This window comes from Mustelus asterias, unplaced genomic scaffold (genome assembly GCF_964213995.1).
Source record: "Mustelus asterias unplaced genomic scaffold, sMusAst1.hap1.1 HAP1_SCAFFOLD_2337, whole genome shotgun sequence".
Taxonomy (NCBI): Eukaryota; Metazoa; Chordata; class Chondrichthyes; order Carcharhiniformes; family Triakidae; genus Mustelus; species Mustelus asterias.
In genome coordinates, this window is record NW_027592282.1 from 6,001 (window position 1) to 24,750 (window position 18,750).

Consider the following 18,750-nt stretch of genomic DNA (forward strand, 5'->3'; position numbering starts at 1 on the left):
ATGTGCGGCCACTGTTTACACGACTTGAAAGGAATTCAATGACCACGTTGGCCATACATTGCAAGGTCAATGTTCACATAAACGTAATTCTGGAGAATCCACGCAACCAATCCCAACAGAAGTAAAGCTGAGAAGGTTCTGGAGAAGTGCACGATTTTGTTGAAGATTATAGCTCCGGAAGCAAGGTTGAGTGGGAGCTGCTATCTGATGAGAATCGGTGGCTAAATCCTTGAAGGAAAGGAGCTCGAATTCTACCTGAGAAAGATCAGAGTCTTGAAGGACTTTATGACTGAAATTGATGCCATTCTTACTGAATGGACTTCCGAGTTCATCTGTGAGATCAACCTTTGGTGTGTAATTCATCCTTTATATTGACCATGATTTGATTGTTAATTCATGTTTAATTTGTGTTGATTTGGAGTTTATTGTTTTTTCCGTTGTGGATGTTCAGTGAATTTGGCTCTTTTGGGTTTGTTGATTTCCACAGAGATCTGAACAAACTAATTGAAACTTCTGCCCCAGTCTTTACTCAGGAACTGAAAGTAGGGACTCCAGCTGCCCCGATTGGGTCAGGGCTCACCTGGATTGGGCAGTTGGTCTCTGGGATGCTGATGATAGCTAGGGAGAAGCTGCCAGTGTTTGCATGGTTTATGTAAGTACGGTACTCTGACTGACATTGTTTGGGGTAGTTAGATTTTAGTTTAATTTGACCATTTTTATACTACATTCACTGCAATCACAAAGTTATTTTAACACAAACATGTAGCTGAAAAAGCTGCTTTGTATCCCGTATCATCCATTGATCTAAATATAGTATTGAGTAATGAATCATGAATCAGATGATTATAGAGTAATGAACCCTGATTGAATTATAATCAATGAATGAATGTAACCAATAACCATATCAGAAAGACCGATTTTCATTTAACTATTAATGTGTAAGTTTCAAGTTTCTCGCTCTCAAAGTGCAGCGAAATCCTTTCAAACACTGATACGGTCGATGAGACAGTGCACTCTCTGGCGTTGCAATAGTCCAGGGTAGTGAATGAAGAGTTATTCAAAATCTGATTCAGAAGCTGAGAAATAACACTATTGTGCTTCCGTTTGAGATTCGGAGGAAAGATACAAGTGGAAGCCAACCAAAGCCAGCAGTAGCTGGAGCCAATCATTAAAACAATCTGATTCTAATACGGTATAGTGATCTTCTGGGGAAGAGGGGAGAAAGAGATAGCAGGAAAGAAACACAAACTGGGGGTCAAGAGAGATACACACAAGCTGGAAAGGAAGCGAGAGGCCCACAAACTGGTGGGAGTGGGGGGGGTGGGGGGGTTGGGGGAGAGACACTCGAACTGGGAAAGGGAGAGACAGAGAGACATAAACTGAGGGAGAGAGAAACATGAATGAGGGGGGGAGAGGGAGACACAAGACCTGGGGAGGGAGACAGAGAGAGACAAACTGGGGCGGGAGAGCTGCATGCCGTACTCCATTGTGTTTTGTTCTTGAAGTTTGTCTGTTTGTGGTGTCTCTCCCCGAGTCTGCTCTTCACCGGGTAGAGAGTGAGCAGCCAAAGTGTTGAACTGAATTTAGCTTTGATTTATTTTTGTAACATGTGTATTGTAAAAAGTCAGAACATTGTTTAAAAATTTAATTCAAAGTTATTTTTGTTCTTGATATTTTGGAATTTCTGATTTTCACATCAATAGAATCATCCCAGGAATCTTTATTTAAATATTACTCATCCTTAATCTTTTGAATTTTGTGTTATTTCTTTGATTAAGATATTATTTTATTCATCGCACTATAAAACAGGAAGTCTAATAATTTATTGGAGAAGGTCTGTGATCCTGAGACACTCAACTGAGATAAATGGAGTTAAATTCAGTGTCATATGATCAAATGTCATGTGATTAAGCACCACATGATTGATGTCTTGTGATCGAATGTCGCATGGTCAGATCTCCCAGGATTTATCAAAGTGGAGCTGGAAAGATTAATCTGTCACGTCTCTACCTGAGGCTTGTGTTTAATGAGTGTGGGTGGCCCTCTCTCTGTGGCTCTGTGGTTGACATGTGTCTAATCTTTATTTGTGATTCATGTCTGCGATCTGTGCCAGCAGCTCTTGGCTAGAGTCAGTGTCTATTTATTTTTCTCATTCCCGCCCCAAGGAAATACTCGGGAGAGAATAAACAGAAATGTCTTTTGTTGAATTTAATTTGTGGTAAAAACTCATAGAGATTAAAATACAAGTTATTGGACAATGAAAGATGGGTTGAGTGTATTGGAAGATATCCACATTGAGACGACACTGTAAGAGCAGATTGATCTCAGTGCTAACAGCGGGATGGAGCGGCTCTTCCAAACACCACATCTGCTGAATAGCTGAGTGACCTCAGTGTGGAACTGGGGAAGATTGTTGATGTGAAGGTTGGACTGCCCAGGGTTCATTGGCAATGGCACTGCTCACACTCTGTAACAATAAGAAAATGAGTAGCAGTTACACAGACATTACCACAAAACTACAACACACATTCAACTGACCTAGAGTTAAACAGCATGTACAGCAGAGAAGCAAAAGCAGACCATTCAGCCCATCCACCCATGGTGGTGTTCATAGCCCACATGAGCCTCTTTCCACCTCTCTCCCTGATGTGGAGTTGCCGGCGTTGGACTGGGGTGGGCACAGTAAGAAGTTTCACAACACCAGGTTAAAGTCCAACAGGTTTATTTGGAATCACGAGCTTTTGGAGCGCTGCTCCTTCATCAGGTGAGTGGAGAGTTGGGTTCTAAACAGGGCATATATAGACACAGTTTCAATTGCAAGATAATCGTTGGAATATGTGTCTTAATAGGTAATCAAGTCTTTACAGGTACAGACAATGTGAGTGGAGAGAGGGTTAAGCACAGGTTAAAGAGATGTGTATTGTCTCCCCCCAGGACAGTTAGTGGGATTTTGCAAGCCCAGGCCAGATGGTAGGGGTTACTCATAGTGTGACATGAACCCAAGATCCCGGTTGAGGCTGTCCTCGTGTGTGAAACTTGACTATCAGTTTCTGCTCGGCGATTCTGAGTTGTCGTGTGTCGTGAAGGCTGCCTTGGAGAACGCTTACCCGAAGATCAGAGGCTGAATGTCCTTGACTGCTGAAGTGTTCCCCGACAGGAAGGGAACACTCCTGCCTGGTGATTGTCGAGCGGTGTTCATTCATCTGTTATCGTAGTGTCTGCATGGTCTCACCGATGTACCACGCCTTAGGACAACCTTTCCTGCAGCGTATCAGGTAGACAATGTTGGCCGAGTCGCATGAGACTTGATTATCTGTTAAGACTCGCATTCCAACCATTATCTTGTAATTGAGTCTGTGTCTATATATGCCCTGTTTGTGAACCCAACTCTCCACTCACCTGACGAAGGGGCAGCGCCATCATCTCAAGTGAGAACACCATCTACCAGGTACACGGTACATACTCTTGTGACTCGGCCAACATTGTCTACCTGATACGCTGCAGGAAAGGATGTCCCGAGGCATGGTCCATTGGCGAGACCATGCAGACGCTACGACAACGGATGAATGGAAACCGCTCGACAATCACCAGGCAGGAGTGTTCTCTTCCTGTCGGGGAACATTTCAGCAGTCAAGGGCATTCAGCCTCTGATCTTTGGGTAGGTGTTCTCCAAGGTGGCCTTCAAGACACATGACAATGTGACAATGACAGAATCGTCGGGCAGAAACTGATAGCCAAGCTCTGCATACATGAGGATAGCTTCAACCGGGATCTGGGTTCATGTCACACTACCTATAACCCCCACAACTTGCCTGGGCTTGCAAAATCTTACTAACTGTCCTGGCTGGAGACAATTCACATCTCTTTAACCTGTGCTTAACCCTCTCTCCACTCGCATTGTCTGTACCTGTAAAGACTTGATTACCTGTTAAGAGTTGCATTCCAAACATTATTTTGTAAATTGAGTCTGTGTCTATATGCCCTGTTTGTGAACCCAACTCTCCACTCACCTGATGAAGCTCGTGCTACCAAATAACTTTAACCTGGTGTTGTGAGACTTCTTACAATCACAATGGGCCGAGTGGCCTCTTTCTGCACTGCAAATGTTTCTAAATTTACTAATTTTTGAAAATACCTTAAGGAGGAATGTGGAGAGATGTGGGGAGGAAGCAGGTGAGTGGAAGTACCTGGACTGTTCCTTAGGAGAGCCAGTACAGACAGACACACAATGGGCTGAATGGTCTTCTGTGCTGTAACTATTCTATGATTCTAGTCTATTCTATGACAGGCATGAGGGAAAAGGAAGAGCTGTAACCCTGTTAATGTAGCTTGAGGTAAAGACAGGATCAGAGCTAATAGCAGTGGGTGGGAATTGTTAGCAGATACAGGATACAGCAGTGGGGAATTCAGAGACAGAGGCAGACTGGGCTTGTTTTGGCTGCCGGTACTGTCCATCAGGATTGGCTGTTTGATGCCACATGTTGCAATGAAAAGGTCCAATTTGCCTCGACATCAGCTTCAGGCCAAGGGGACAACAGGAAGGAATGTTCCAGCAAAAGGCGTGTTATTGGAACCAATCTACACTGAGCACTGCAAGTGGCAAAGGGCTGATTCACAACACTCGCTGTCTTCGGGGGTGAACATGCACACCGTTAGCTCCAGGCCAGCACCACAAGCTGGAGTGATGTCAGGGATCACTCCTCTCTGACTGAGATGAGGAGAAATGTCTTCACTCAGGACACCAAAACCAGACAGCTTGCTGACATGTGCGGGGAGGTGGAGGCGGGGGAAGTATAAATTAACCCTTTGCACCCAGGTTCCTTTATCAGAGGCAGGTGGGCTATGCACCAAAACATAGAATCTCTACGGTGCAGAAGGAGACCATTTGGCCCATCGAATCTTCATCAACAATAATCCCACCTAGACCCTATCCCTGTAACCCTAAGTATTTACCCCACTAATCCCCCTGACACTAAGGGGCAATTTAGCATAGCCAATCAACCTAACCCATACATATTTGGAGTGCAGGAGGAAACCGGAGCACCCTGAGGAAACCCACGCAGACATGGGGAGAATGTGCAAACTCCACACAGACAGTGACCCAAGCCAAGAATTGAACCAGGGTCCCTGTTGCTGTGAGGCAACTATGCTAACCACTGTGCCAAGAATGGATGCGAAGTTATGCAGTACCAGGCAGTGGTCAGACTAACTATAAACCCCAGTGTCCAATATAAAACCCGATGTATGGCCACCCAACTCAAAGCATTGTGAATCTTTGTCATGTTCTACCCCAGAGGGCTGTGGATGTTGAGTCTTTGTTAAAGGCTGTTTTGATAGATTTATGGATACTCAGGGAATTAAGAGATATGCAGAGAGCACAGGACAGTGGGACTGAGGCTAAAGAACAGCCACGATCTTACTGAACGGCCAAACCAGAAGGAGATATTGCTGCTCCTACTCCTGAAATTCTTAAGTTTATTTAGATTTATGTTTCTGCTACATCTGATCTGTTTTCGCTGAGTCTGTGTCTCAGTCTCACTGAGCCAATCGCGGGATTTCAAAGGCGAAAAGCCTTCAGGATTGAATCAGCTGGGACGTTAGTTAACTCACCGGTGTGGGACTTTTCATCCTGATAAGATATGCTTCGCAAAAGCTGCAAATATAAAACAAAGTATCATTGTCATTGGGTTCACATCATTCCTTGCTTCTAGCTCACCACTGTCTGTCTCCCACAGTGACCACACTTTGTTAGACAATATGATAAATATAAAAAACATGTTCTTTAACACTGTCAAAATGTAAATGATATCTTTCTGTCAGCATCTGTAAGGAGAGAGAAACAGAGTTAATGTTTGGAGTCCATGTGGATCTTCCTCAGTATTACTGACAGGGAGAAATTTGCCTTCTGGTTCCGAGTCAAATGGACAGGAACTATTTATTCTGTTCAGTTTTAAAGTTTATTAGTCACAAGTAGGCTTACATTAACACTGCAATGAAGTTACTGTGAAAATCCCCTAGTCGCCACACTCCAGCACCTGTTCGGGTACACTGAGGGAGAATTTAGCATGCCCGATGCACCTGACCAGCACATCTTTTGGACTGTGGGAGGAAACCGGAGCACCCGGAGGAAACCCACGCAGACACGGGGAGAATGTGCAAACTCCACACAGACAGTGACCCAAGCTGGGAATTGAACCTGGGTCCCTGGCGCTGTGAGGCAGCAGTGCTAACCACTGTGCCACCGTGCCACTCCTCTCTCCATAGAAGCTGATAGGCCCGCTGAGTTCCTCCAGCATTTTCTGTTCTTGTTTCAGATTCCTGTATCAGCAGTATTTTGCTCATTATATAAATGAGACACACTGGGATCTATATAATATTTCTGGGTTTTAGAGATTATTCTGTTTTTTGCTTCTCTACAATATTGTCATTATCGGTTAAACCATCGTATAGCGTTCAGTTCCATACATAACTCAACATCACTGCTTTCTGTACAATATTACATACACTGGAGGCCGAACATTCTTGTATATCTCTCTATTATTGTATACCTTTGGGGCCTTTTCATCACAACTCCAGTCTTTCTGAATTCAGCACAATACAACATGTTTGCAGGGACTATAGCGCATATAGTTGGAGTGGGGGACAGAGCATGAGCTGGAGAGAGGGCCAGAGTGTGAGGTGGAGAGAGGGCCAGAGTGTGAGCTGGAGAGAGGGCCAGAGTGTGAGGTGGAGAGAGGGCCAGAGTGTGAGCTGGAGAGAGGGCCAGAGTGTGAGGTGGAGAGAGGGCCAGAGTGTGAGCTGGAGAGAGGGCCAGAGTGTGAGTTGGAGAGAGGGCCAGAGTGTGAGCTGGGGAGAGGGACAGAGTGCGAGCTGGGGAGAGGGACAGAGTGTGAGGTGGAGAGAGGGACAGAGTGTGAGGTGGAGAGAGGTACAGAGTGTGAGGTGGAGAGAGGGACAGAGTGTGAGGTGGAGAGAGGGACAGAGTGGGAGCTGGAGAGAGGGACAGAGTGCGAGCTGGGGAGAGGGAGAGGGTGTGAGGTGGAGAGAGGGACAGAGTGTGAGGTGGAGAGAGGGACAGAGTGTGAGGTGGAGAGAGGGACAGAGTGTGAGGTGGAGAGAGGGACAGAGTGTGAGCTGGGGAGAGGGACAGGGTGTGAGGTGGAGAGAGGGACAGAGTGTGAGCTGGAGAGAGGGACAGAGTGCGAGTTGGAGAGAGGGACAGAGTGTGAGGTGGGGAGAGGGAGAGGGTGTGAGGTGGAGAGAGGTACAGAGTGTGAGTTAGAGAGAGAGACAGGGTGTGAGGTGGAGAGAGGGACAGAGTGTGAGGTGGAGAGAGGGACAGAGTGTGAGGTGGGGAGAGGGACAGAGTGTGAGGTGGAGAGAGGGACAGAGTGTGAGGTGGGGAGAGGGACAGAGTGTGAGTTAGAGAGAGGGACAGGGTGTGAGGTGGAGAGAGGGACAGAGTGTGAGGTGGAGAGAGGGACAGAGTGTGAGGTGGAGAGAGGGACAGAGTGTGAGGTGGAGAGAGGGACAGAGTGTGAGGTGGAGAGAGGGACAGAGTGTGAGGTGGAGAGAGGGACAGGGTGTGAGGTGGAGAGAGGGACAGGGTGTGAGGTGGGGAGAGGGACAGAGTGTGAGGTGGAGAGAGGGACAGAGTGTGAGGTGGAGAGAGGGGACAGAGTGTGAGGTGGAGAGAGGGACAGAGTGTGAGCTGGAGAGAGGGACAGAGTGTGAGGTGGGGAGAGGGACAGAGTGTGAGTTAGAGAGAGGGACAGAGTGTGAGCTGGAGAGAGGGACAGGGTGTGAGGTGGGGAGAGGGACAGAGTGTGATCTGGGGAGAGGGACAGAGTGTGAGGTGGAGAGAGGGCCAGAGTGTGAGGTGGAGAGAGGGACAGAGTGTGAGGTGGAGAGAGGGACAGAGTGTGAGGTGGAGAGAGAGGACAGAGTGTGAGGTGGGGAGAGGGACAGAGTGTGAGCTGGGGAGAGGGACAGAGTGTGAGGTGGAGAGAGGGGACAGAGTGTGAGGTGGAGAGAGGGACAGAGTGTGAGGTGGAGAGAGGGACAGAGTGTGAGGTGGAGAGAGGGGACAGAGTGTGAGGTGGGGAGAGGGACAGAGTGTGAGCTGGGGAGAGGGACAGAGTGTGAGGTGGAGAGAGGGGACAGAGTGTGAGGTGGGGAGAGGGACAGGGTGTGAGGTGGAGAGAGGGACAGAGTGTGAGGTGGAGAGAGGGACAGAGTGTGAGGTGGAGAGAGGGACAGGGTGTGAGGTGGGGAGAGGGACAGAGTGTGAGCTGGGGAGAGGGACAGAGTGTGAGGTGGAGAGAGGGACAGAGTGTGAGGTGGAGAGAGGGACAGAGTGTGAGGTGGAGAGAGGGGACAGAGTGTGAGGTGGGGAGAGGGACAGAGTGTGAGGTGGAGAGAGGGACAGAGTGTGAGGTGGAGAGAGGGACAGAGTGTGAGGTGGAGAGAGGGGACAGAGTGTGAGGTGGGGAGAGGGACAGAGTGTGAGCTGGGGAGAGGGACAGAGTGTGAGGTGGAGAGAGGGGACAGAGTGTGAGGTGGGGAGAGGGACAGAGTGTGAGGTGGAGAGAGGGACAGGGTGCGAGTTGGAGAGAGGGACAGAGCGTGAGGTGGGGAGAGGGACAGAGTGTGAGGTGGAAAGAGGGACAGAGTGTGAGCTGGGGAGAGGGACAGAGTGTGAGGTGGAGAGAGGGGACAGAGTGTGAGGTGGGGAGAGGGACAGAGTGTGAGGTGGGGAGAGGGACAGAGTGTGAGCTGGGGAGAGGGACAGAGTGTGAGGTGGAGAGAGGGGACAGAGTGTGAGGTGGGGAGAGGGACAGAGTGTGAGGTGGAGAGAGGGACAGGGTGCGAGTTGGAGAGAGGGACAGAGCGTGAGGTGGGGAGAGGGACAGAGTGTGAGGTGGAGAGAGGGACAGAGTGTGAGTTGGAGAGAGGGACAGAGTGTGAGGTGGAGAGGGGGCAGAGTGTGAGCTGGGGAGAATTGGAGTGAGGGACAGAGGTTTTTCTCACTGGTGTTTGGGGAGGTGTTCACCAGCTCTCATCCTGGCGGTGATTCTTTGGTCTCGCCATGCCTGCTGCAATCTCCCGGGTCTGAGAGAAGAGCGTTCGGGTCTAAAACCCGCTTTCACACCTGGTGCCAAACAGTTTGCCATCATCCCGGCCCCCTCCCAATGCGACCTGGGTCATGCCTTGCTGGGCATGAGGCTGGTTTGTATGAGATTGACTGGATTTCCGTCTCATTAGCGAGTTTGGCACGCGATTATCCCTCCTCCTGGAATGTTCCTTGCTCCAGTGGGATGTCACACTGCCACGAATCAATACTGGTCTCAACTAGCGGCGACCTGGTGCAAGGCTACACTGAGGGGCTTCGATGTTATAGAAGCCCCTGGTTGGCAGGAGCATGGCTGGGCATTGCGCATAGGCAGTGCCCACTTGGCTGTGCTCACCAGGCACCCCGGCAGTGCCAGTCAGGCACCGCCAGTGTGCCAGGGCTGTGCCGTGCGGGTGGGGTCTGGGTGGGGGCTATGATGGGGGAGGAGGGGCTATGCAGGGGTGGATCATGACAGAGGTCATGATAGGAGACCCATCGGGAGGGCCCCAGTGCCCCGGGGAGGGGGTGGTGGAACATACCGCTGATGGGGGGGTCCGAATGTCTGTGGGGGGAGGGAGGGGGTCTCCCAGTGCACTGAGAGATAGGACGCCCTTGTGAAACAGCACCCAAGCACTCTGTAGCTGGGTGCACCAGCATATTTAGGCTCTGCATCCACCACACCCCCACCGCCCAGCCCCACCTGCCCGCCAGTACTGGCTCAAAACTGTCCAAAAAGTGGCTTTATTTGGGAAGACTGCAGTCTGGAGTGAGCCTGAGAGACCGACGTGTATCACTCCGTTATTCTCGCCGTAATGACACTCAGTTGTTCTTTGGGAGAATTCTGCCCCGGTCTCACCTTCATAATTGATGCATCCATTGGAATCCTCGTGACCAGCCATGAGCTGCTCAACTTCATTCTCTGTCATCTTCTCACCTAGTGAATAACAGACTCATTGAGGATTCCAGGCAGCGCAATTCAGGGAATTTATCTACTGACATCTTCCAGCTAGAATATCAACTTCATTAATCTGCTCAGATTAGAAATGTTTAAATGTCCCACAATGGAACCAAATCGAAATAAGATGCAGCCTGGAATCTAACTGAGGGATTTGGGCTGGTCTGTGTATAAAATAATAACAGATAACCAGGAGTAAGTCTGACTGGAATCTACTCAAGGATTCAAAGAGTTTAGACTCAGAATAACAGATTGGTAACAGAAAAGCAGGACCTCTCGAGTTGTAATCTCTGGATTACTCCCAGTGCCACGTGCTAGCGAGCACAGAAATCGGAGGACAGTGCAGGTAAATGCATGGATAGGAGTTGGTGCAGGAGGGAGGGTTTTAGATTCCTGGATCACTGGGACTGTTTCTGGGGAAGGTGGGATCTGTAAAAGCTGGACTGTTTACTCCTGAACCAGAACTGGACTTACATTCTTGTGGGACGTTTTGCTAGTGCTGTCGGGAGGAGTTTAAACTAATTTGACAGGGGGAGGGGACACAGACTGTTAGCAGAACAAGGACACAGAATCATACAGTAAAACAAACAAACCAGAAGGAGTGCAACTGTGTTAAAGTTCAAGGGAGTAAGGCCAGGCCGGATGGTCTCTACTCTAACGCCAGGAGTATTGCCAGGAAAACGGATGAGTTGAGAGTGATGGTCGACACGTGGAATTGTGATATAGTGACCATCATAGCAGCGTGGTTGCAGGAAGGACACGATTGGCAACTCAGCATTCCGGGATATAGAATGTTCAGGCGAGACAGAGGAGGAGGAAAAAGAGGAGGAGGCATTGCATTATTAGTTAAGGAGAGATGATATCTTGGAGGGGGCATCAGATGAAGCTTTGTGGGTAGAGTTTAGGAATAAAAAAGGGACAGTTACATTGTTAGGTGTTTATTATAGACCCCCAGATAGTTAGAGGGATATTGAGGAGCAAATATGCGTGCAATTTATGGAGGTGTGTAAAAACAATAGGGTGTGATAACAATATTAGGTGATTTCAACTTTCCCAACATTAACTGGGGTATACAGTGTTAAAGGCTCGGATGGAGTAGATTTCTTGAAATATGTACTGGGGAACTTTTTAAATCAACATGTGGAGGGTCCAACAAGGGAAGGAGCTGTGTTGGACGTGATTCTGGGGAATGAAGCCAGACAGGTGATTGAGATGGTGGTGGGAAGCATTTTAGTGATAGCGATCACAACATGGTACAATTTAAATTTGTTATGAACAAGGAAATAGACAAGCTGCAAAAATAAGTTTTGGATTGGGGGAGAGTGGATTTTAGTAAAATAAGACAGGAATTGGCCAAGGTCGACTGGGAACAGCTACTAACGGGAAAATCTACACAAGAGCAGTGGGGGGCATTCAAAAAGGAAATGGGGAGGGTGCAAGCCCAGTATGTTCTCTCTTGGGTGATAGTAGGAATAACAAGCCCAGAGAATCATGGATGACCAGAGATGTTCAGGATACAATGAGAAGGAAAATAAAGGATTTTAAAAAGTACAAGGGGAGCAAATCAGTGGAGGCATTAATGAGGAATAGAAAGTGCAGGGTGGAGCTGAAGAAAGCAATTAGGAAAGTAAAGAGGGAATATGAGAAAGCTCTGGCTGGCAAAAGTAGGGAAAATCCCAAGATATTGTAAAAGTATATCAATGGGAAGAGGATAACCAGGGAAAGAGTAGGGCCCATTAGGGACGAAAGGGGCAATCTGTGGGTGGAGCCAGAGGACATTGGCTGAATGAATACTTCACATCCGTCTTTACCCAAGAGAATAAGGACATGGTATGGAAGTTAGGGAGAGAGACTGTGAGGTTCTTGAGCAAATTGACATAGGGAAGGACAAGGTATTGGAGGTGTTGCCAGCCTTAAAAGTGGATAAATCGCCAGGTCCAAATGAATTGCATCCCAGGCTGCTGTGGGAGGCAAGGGAGGAGATTGCAGGGGCTCTGACCCAAATTTTCAATTCCTCTCTGGCCACGGGGGAGGTGACAGATGACTGAAGAACAGCTAATGTGGCTCCGCAATTTAAGGAAGGTTGTAGAGATAAACCAGGGAACTACAGATCAGTGAGTCTTATGTCAGTGGTAGGGAAACTATTGGAGAAACCTCTGAAGCAGAGCATCTATCTCCACTTGGAGAGGCAAGTTTTGATCAGGGTGGTCAGCGTGGCTTCGTCAGAAGGAGGTCATGCCTAACAAGTTTAATTGAATTTTTTGAGGAGGTGACCAGGTGTGTAGACGAGGATGGTGCAGTCGATGTAGTTTATATGGATTTCAGCAAAACCTTTGACAAGGTGCCACATGGGAGACTTGTAAAGAAGATAAATTCACATGGGATACAAGGTAATTTGATAAAGTGGATTCACAGTTGGCTCAGTTTCAGGAGACAGAGGGGGTGACTGGAAGTCAGTGTCCAGTGGCTTACCACAGGGATCTGTGTTGGGTCCCCTATTATTCGTCATTTATATAAATGACAGTGATGACTATGTGGGGGGTAGGATTACAAGTTTGCAGATGACACAAAGATTGGATGGGTGGTTAACAGTGAGGCTGAGTGTCTTGGGCTACAAGAAGATATAGACGGAATGGTCAAATGGACAGGTAAGTGGCAGATGGAATTTAACCCTGAAAAGTGTGAGGTGATACACTTTGGAAGGAGTAATTTGCCATGAAAGTACTCAATGAATAGTAGGACACTAGGAAGTTCTGTGGAATAAAGGGACCTTGGTGTGTTTGTCCACAGATTTCTGAAAGCGGAAGGGCATGTTAGTAGGGTGGTGAAAAAGGCATATGGGACACTTGCCTTTATCAATTCAGGCATAGATTACAAAAGCAGGGAAGTCATGTTGGAGTTGTGTAGAACTTCGGTGAGGCCACATCTAGAGTATTGTGTGCAGTTCTAGTCACAACATTATCAGAAGGATGTGATTGCACTGAAGGGGGTGCAGAGGAGATTCACCAGGACACTGTCTGAGATAGAACATTTAAGTTATGAAGAGAGGTTGGATAGGCTTGGGTTGTTTTCATTGGAGCAGAGAAGGCTGAGGGGCAACCTGATCGAGGTAGATAAGGAGGAGCTGTCCCCCTTAGTTGAAGGGTCAGTCACGAGGGGACATAGGTTCAAGGTGAGGGGCAGGAGGTTTAGGGAGATGTGAGGAAATCCTCTTTCACTAGAGGGTGGTGATGGTCTGGAATGCGCTGTCTAGGAGGGTGGTAGAGGTGGGTTACCTCACATCCTTTAAAAAGTACTTGACACATCATAACATTCAGGGCTATGGGCCAAGTTCTAGCAGATGGGATTAGGTGGGAGTTCAGGTGTTTCTAATGTGTCAGTGTGGACTCGATGGGCGGAAGGGCCTCTTCTGCGCTGTATGATTCTATAGATTCTGTGATCTAGTGGGCTGAAATGTTGAGATCTGATAAGCTTTGTGGCCTGGAGGTGATTGAGTGGCTGGAATGATCATCATTGATAGGCTGAGTGATCTGGATGTGTTTAAGTACAGGCTGGGTGGAGTGAAAGGTATTAACAGTTTCCACAGAGAGAGGTGAAAGGATTGAGGTTAACCACAGCTGGGTGAAGTCACTGATAATGATGGGATGGTAGAGATTTGGATGAAGTTTGGTTTAAAAAGCTGTGGAGAGCAGCTGGGAGGGTATTAGAATTGTCAAACTGAAAGGAAGAGAGATACAGGCAAGAGTTTCAGAGGCGGGTGATGGGCTGGGGCAGAGGCGGGTGATGGGCTAGGGGCAGAGGCGGGTGATGGGCTGGGGCAGAGGCGGGTGGTGGGCTGGGGCAGAGGCGGGTGGTGGGCTGGGGCAGAGGCGGGTGGTGGGCTGGGGCAGAGGCGGGTGATGGGCTGAGGGTAGAGGCGGGTGATGGGCTGCGGCAGAGGCGGGTGGTGGGCTGGGGCAGAGGCAGGTGATGGGCTGAGGGTAGAGGCGGGTGATGTTGGGATGGTGGGAATCGCAGTTTGACTTGTCCTCAGTATTAGTATTGATGTGAACCACGAACAGGGCCACCTCACTGCCTTGGTCCACTTCCATTGACACACAGCTAGCGGGTGGTGTCGAGTCAACAGCTGGAGAATGATCGGCCTTTCAGATCCTGCAGGAAGATGCAGACTCAGGAGTAGCAGGCCCAATGCTCGCTATGACTGAATTTCCTGGCAGTGAGTCTCTGTTCTAACCCTGACCCATGATGAGACCATGCAGTGATGGTCTGAGACCAGGAACTGATGGCAGATAGCCAGTTGGCCATGGAGAAGGTGAATGATTCCAGCACTGCCCCACCAGAGATTTGCCTGCATTCCACTTGCCAATGATTCATTGACAGCCAAGGACTGGCTCTCAGAGCACATCATTTCCATCGTACTGTACTTACAATTTGTTCCCTCCTAGTGTTGAGAGACAAAAGCACCGGCTCCATTACCATTCCAAATCACTATTCCAAGCTGCTGTTCTAGCGGGAGATATCCTTGTGTTTTTAGATTCTCCTTTGCTAGTGATTAACTGCAATCTAAGTGGATTCTGGAAAAGTGTAAGGAGTGTAAGGTGATGCCCAGTAATCACGGCCAGTGATGGGCTGTACGGGTTCAGAGGGTATTTACTATTTAATTATTGGGGAGTTTTGCGTTATCAGAAACAGTCAGTTTGTTAAGAAGTTGAGTGTGGGCTGAGGTTTATTACAATTCTCAATCAGAGAGGTGAATGGCAGACAGGAAGCTTGTGATAGTTACTTTCTCAATAGTAAAACGGAGGGAAACAATCACAATCTAATATCAATATCCAGGCGCTCTGTGCGTGATGGAGAGAACTCACCTCCCCTCTCAAACACAACTGTTTCTCCAATAACTCACCCAGTGTAGCGAGGACGTGACGGAGCTCTGCTCCCATCACAGTGCCATTTCCTTCCTTGTCAAAGACTTTCAAACCTTCTACAAAATCTTCATAGGTGCCTTGGTCCTTGTTCCTGGAGATGTGTTGCAGCATGGGGAGGAAGGTCTCAAAGTCCAGCATCTTCTGATTCATCTCTGCAAGGAGCCAGATTGTCACTTAGACTGGTGGAATGCTCTAGAAGGCAGCTCTGGGAGACGTTTGAAGCATTCCATGTCTCAAGGGAAAACATATGTTAAAAAGATTTGAGGGTCAGTTATCCCTACTTGGAACCTCAGGATGAGTCAGGAAGTGAAGTGACTGTCTGATCCATTCTATTGGATGATATGGAGATGCCGGCGTTGGACTGGGGTGGGCACAGTAAGAAGTCTCACAACACCAGGTTAAAGTCCAACACGTTTATTTGGTAGCACGAGCTTTCGGAGTGCTGCTCCTTCATCAGGTGAGTGCTGAACCTGATGAAGGAGCAGTGCTCCAAAAGCTCGTGTTACCAAATAAACCTGTTGGGCTTTAACCTGGTGTTGTGAGACTATTCTATTGGATATTAATAAATCTGTAATGAACCTATGAGGTGGTTGGGATGTTCATTCATGTGTGATTTCACCTTTGTATTTCATTGCATTTGTTTGGACCTGAGTATATCTGCTCATGTCTATGTTCATCGGTATACAGGTATTTCTGCGTGTGTATTTGTGTGCGTGTCTGTGCGTGTATATTTCTGTGTGTATGCACATGTGTATATGTGTGAGTATATGTATGTATATTTATATGTGTGTGTGTGTGTTTGTGGTGTGTGTGGGGGTGGGGGTGTTTGTGGTGTGTGGGGGAGTGTGTGTGGGGGTGTGTGTGTGGGGGTGTATTTTCTCCAGACATGTACCATGTTTCCTATCAGCGGTTATTTTCCTTCTCCAATCCCATCATTCCAATGGCTGAAAGCAACTCCGAGCCCAGAGCTCTCCCCCCCAACCCTGTCACTCTGACCCCCTTCCCCGTCACTCTGACCCCCCGCCCCGTCACTCTGACCTCCCGCCCCGTCACTCTGACCCCCCCTGCCCATCACTCTGACCCCCCGGGCCCAATCACTTTGACCCTCCTGCACCCTGTCACTTTGACCCCCGCCCTGTCACTCCGACCCCTCAAGGCCCCGTCACTGACTCCCCCGCACCCCGTCACTCTGACCCTCCCGTACCCCATCATTCTGAGCCCGCCGTACCCCGTCATTCAGAGCCCCCCCCGCCCCATCACTCTGACCACCCTCGCACCCTGTCACTCAGACCCCTTCCCCGTGCCCCGTCACTCTGAGCCCCTCCCCGTGCCCTCACTCTGAACCCAGGCGCCTCCGCCCTGTCACTCTGTGTCTTTCAGCCATCATCCCTGCTGTTTATTACAGTCAGTTTTGTAATCAGGGTGAGGGCAGCTTCCTGTACAAAGCAGCAGCCCCTGTCTCTGACGCTCACCTTCCGGTTTGGGTTTGCCAAGCACCTTCATCACATCAGAATTGGTGGGGTTCTGTCCTAACGCACGTAAGACATCCCCACATTGTGCGTAGGTAATCTTCATCTCGCAGGATGGAGTCCTGTCAAAAAGGGCAAAAGCTTCCTTGAACTCTGAAAGTGAAGACACAAATAGTCGGATAATTGTTCTCCACACCCGAGGAACATGAATCTCATCAAGTGACCAGAATCAGACAGAACCAGACATGACTGGACCCAATCAGACACAAAGCAGACTTGACCAGACACAACCAGATGGTTAACAACACTGGGTTCAATTCAAGATGGTAGTACATAATGTCACTGGACTAGTAATCCAGAGACAGGAGGAGTAATGTTTGGGACACAGGTTCAAATCCCCACAGTCGCTGTTGGTATTAGAATTCAATCAATAAAGCTAATCTCAGTGACCATGAAACTATCATCAGTTATCATAAAAACCCATCTGGTTCACTAATGTCCTTTAGGGAGGGAAATCTGCCGTCCTTACCCGGTTTGGCCTACATGTGACTCCACACATAGCAATGTGGTTGACTCTCAACTGCCCTCTGGCCTCACAAGCCACTCGTTAAAGGGTAGTTAGAGATGGGTAACAAATGCTGGTCTTGCCCAGAAACACCCACATCTCATAAAAGGCCTTGTCCTTGACCAATTAAAAGAGGTGTTGTTGGTGTTGGGGTTGTGGTCACTCTGTTACAGGGGGGTGTGGTCAGCATCAGAGGGTGTGGTCAGTTACATGGCGGTCAGTATTCCGGAGGGGGGGGGTCTGTTCCAGGGGAGTGGGTTCAGTTCCAAGGGGTGGGGTCAGTTGCAGGGGGTGGGGTCAGTTGCAGGGGGTGGGGTCAGTTGCAGGGGGTGGGGTCAGTTGCAGGGGGTGGGGTCAGTTGCAGGGGGTGGGGTCAGTTGCGGGGTGTGGATTTTAAAGAATGAAGTCATTCAACCTCCACGAAGCAAAGGCTTGATGACAGAAGCCAGAGGGTGGTTGTAGAGGGTTGTTTTTCAAACTGGACGCTTATGACCAGCGGTGTGCCTCAGGGATCAGTGCTGGGCCCACTGTTATTTGTATCATTTGTATTAATGATTTGGATGAGAATATAGGAGGCATGGTTAGTAAGTTTGCAGATCACCAAGACTGGTGGCATAGTCGACAGTAAAGGAAGTTATCTCGGATTGCAACGGGATCTTGATCAATTGGGCCAGTGGGCTGATGAATGGCAGATGGAGTCTAAGTTAGATAAATGCGAGGTGATGCATTTTGCTAGATTGAACCAGGGCACGACTTACCAGTCAATGTAGGGCTTTGGGGAGAGTTACAGAACAAAGAGATCTGGGGATACATGTTCATAGCTCCTTGAAAGTGGAGTCACAGGTGGACAGAGTGGTGAAGAAGGCATTCGGCATGCTTGGTTTCATCAGTCAGAACATTGAGTACAGGAGTTGGGACGTCTTGTTGAAGTTGTACAAGACATTGGTAAGGCCAAACTTGGAATGCTGTGTGCAATTCTGGTCACCCTATTATAGACTAGAAACTAGAAAGAGTGCAGAAAAGATTTACTAGGATGCTACCGGGACTTGATGGATTGAGTTATAAGGAGAGGCTGGATAGACTGGGACTTTTTTCTCTGAAGCGTAGAAGGCTGAGGGGTGAACTTATAGAGGTCTATAAAATAATGAGGGGCACAGATCAGCTAGATAGTCAATATCTTTTCCCAAAGGTCTAAAACTAAAGGGCATAGGTTTAAGGTGAGAGGGGAGAGATACAACTGTGTCCAGAGGGGCAATGTTTTCACACAGAGGGTGGTGAGTGTCTGGAACAAGCTGCCAGAGGTAGTAGTAGAGGCGGGTACAATTTTGTCTTTTAAAAAGCATTTAGACAGTTACATGGGTAAGATGGGTATAGAGGGATATGGGCCAAATGCGGACTAGCTTAGTGGTTAAAAAAAGGGGCAGCATGGACAAGTTGGGCCGAAGGGCCTATTCCGTGCTGTAAACCTCGATGACTCTATCTAATTAAATTAGGACTTGCATTTGTATGCCACTAGAGGTCTCAATTGCAATTCCCACTTCGGTAGCAAAAATAGGAAGGCAGATTATTATTTGAATTGAGCAAGGTGGATACATAGTGAAAACATGGTGTCCTCATGCATCAGTCACTGAAGGTAAGTGCGCAGGTACAGCAGATAAAGAAGGCAAATGGTATGTTGGCCTTCAGAGCCTGAGAATTTGAATATAGAGATAGGGATGTTTTGC

The 18,750-nt window shown here is 48.4% G+C and overlaps 1 protein-coding gene across 1 annotated transcript in view; it reads right to left on the minus strand.

Annotated features, from left to right (window-relative positions):
- Positions 1-2,204: 2,204 nt before the first annotated feature.
- Positions 2,205-18,750, minus strand: part of LOC144489595 (myosin light polypeptide 6-like) — a 40,011-nt gene continuing 23,465 nt past the window's right edge. Inside the window, exons 3-7 of the mRNA XM_078207458.1 lie at positions 16,465-16,614; positions 14,971-15,144; positions 9,969-10,046; positions 5,611-5,653; positions 2,205-2,467 (exon numbers count right to left, since the gene is read on the minus strand). Of these exons, the coding sequence (XP_078063584.1) occupies positions 5,625-5,653; positions 9,969-10,046; positions 14,971-15,144; positions 16,465-16,614 (431 nt within the window). The 3' untranslated portion in view covers positions 2,205-2,467; positions 5,611-5,624. The remainder of the gene's footprint in view (positions 2,468-5,610; positions 5,654-9,968; positions 10,047-14,970; positions 15,145-16,464; positions 16,615-18,750) is intronic.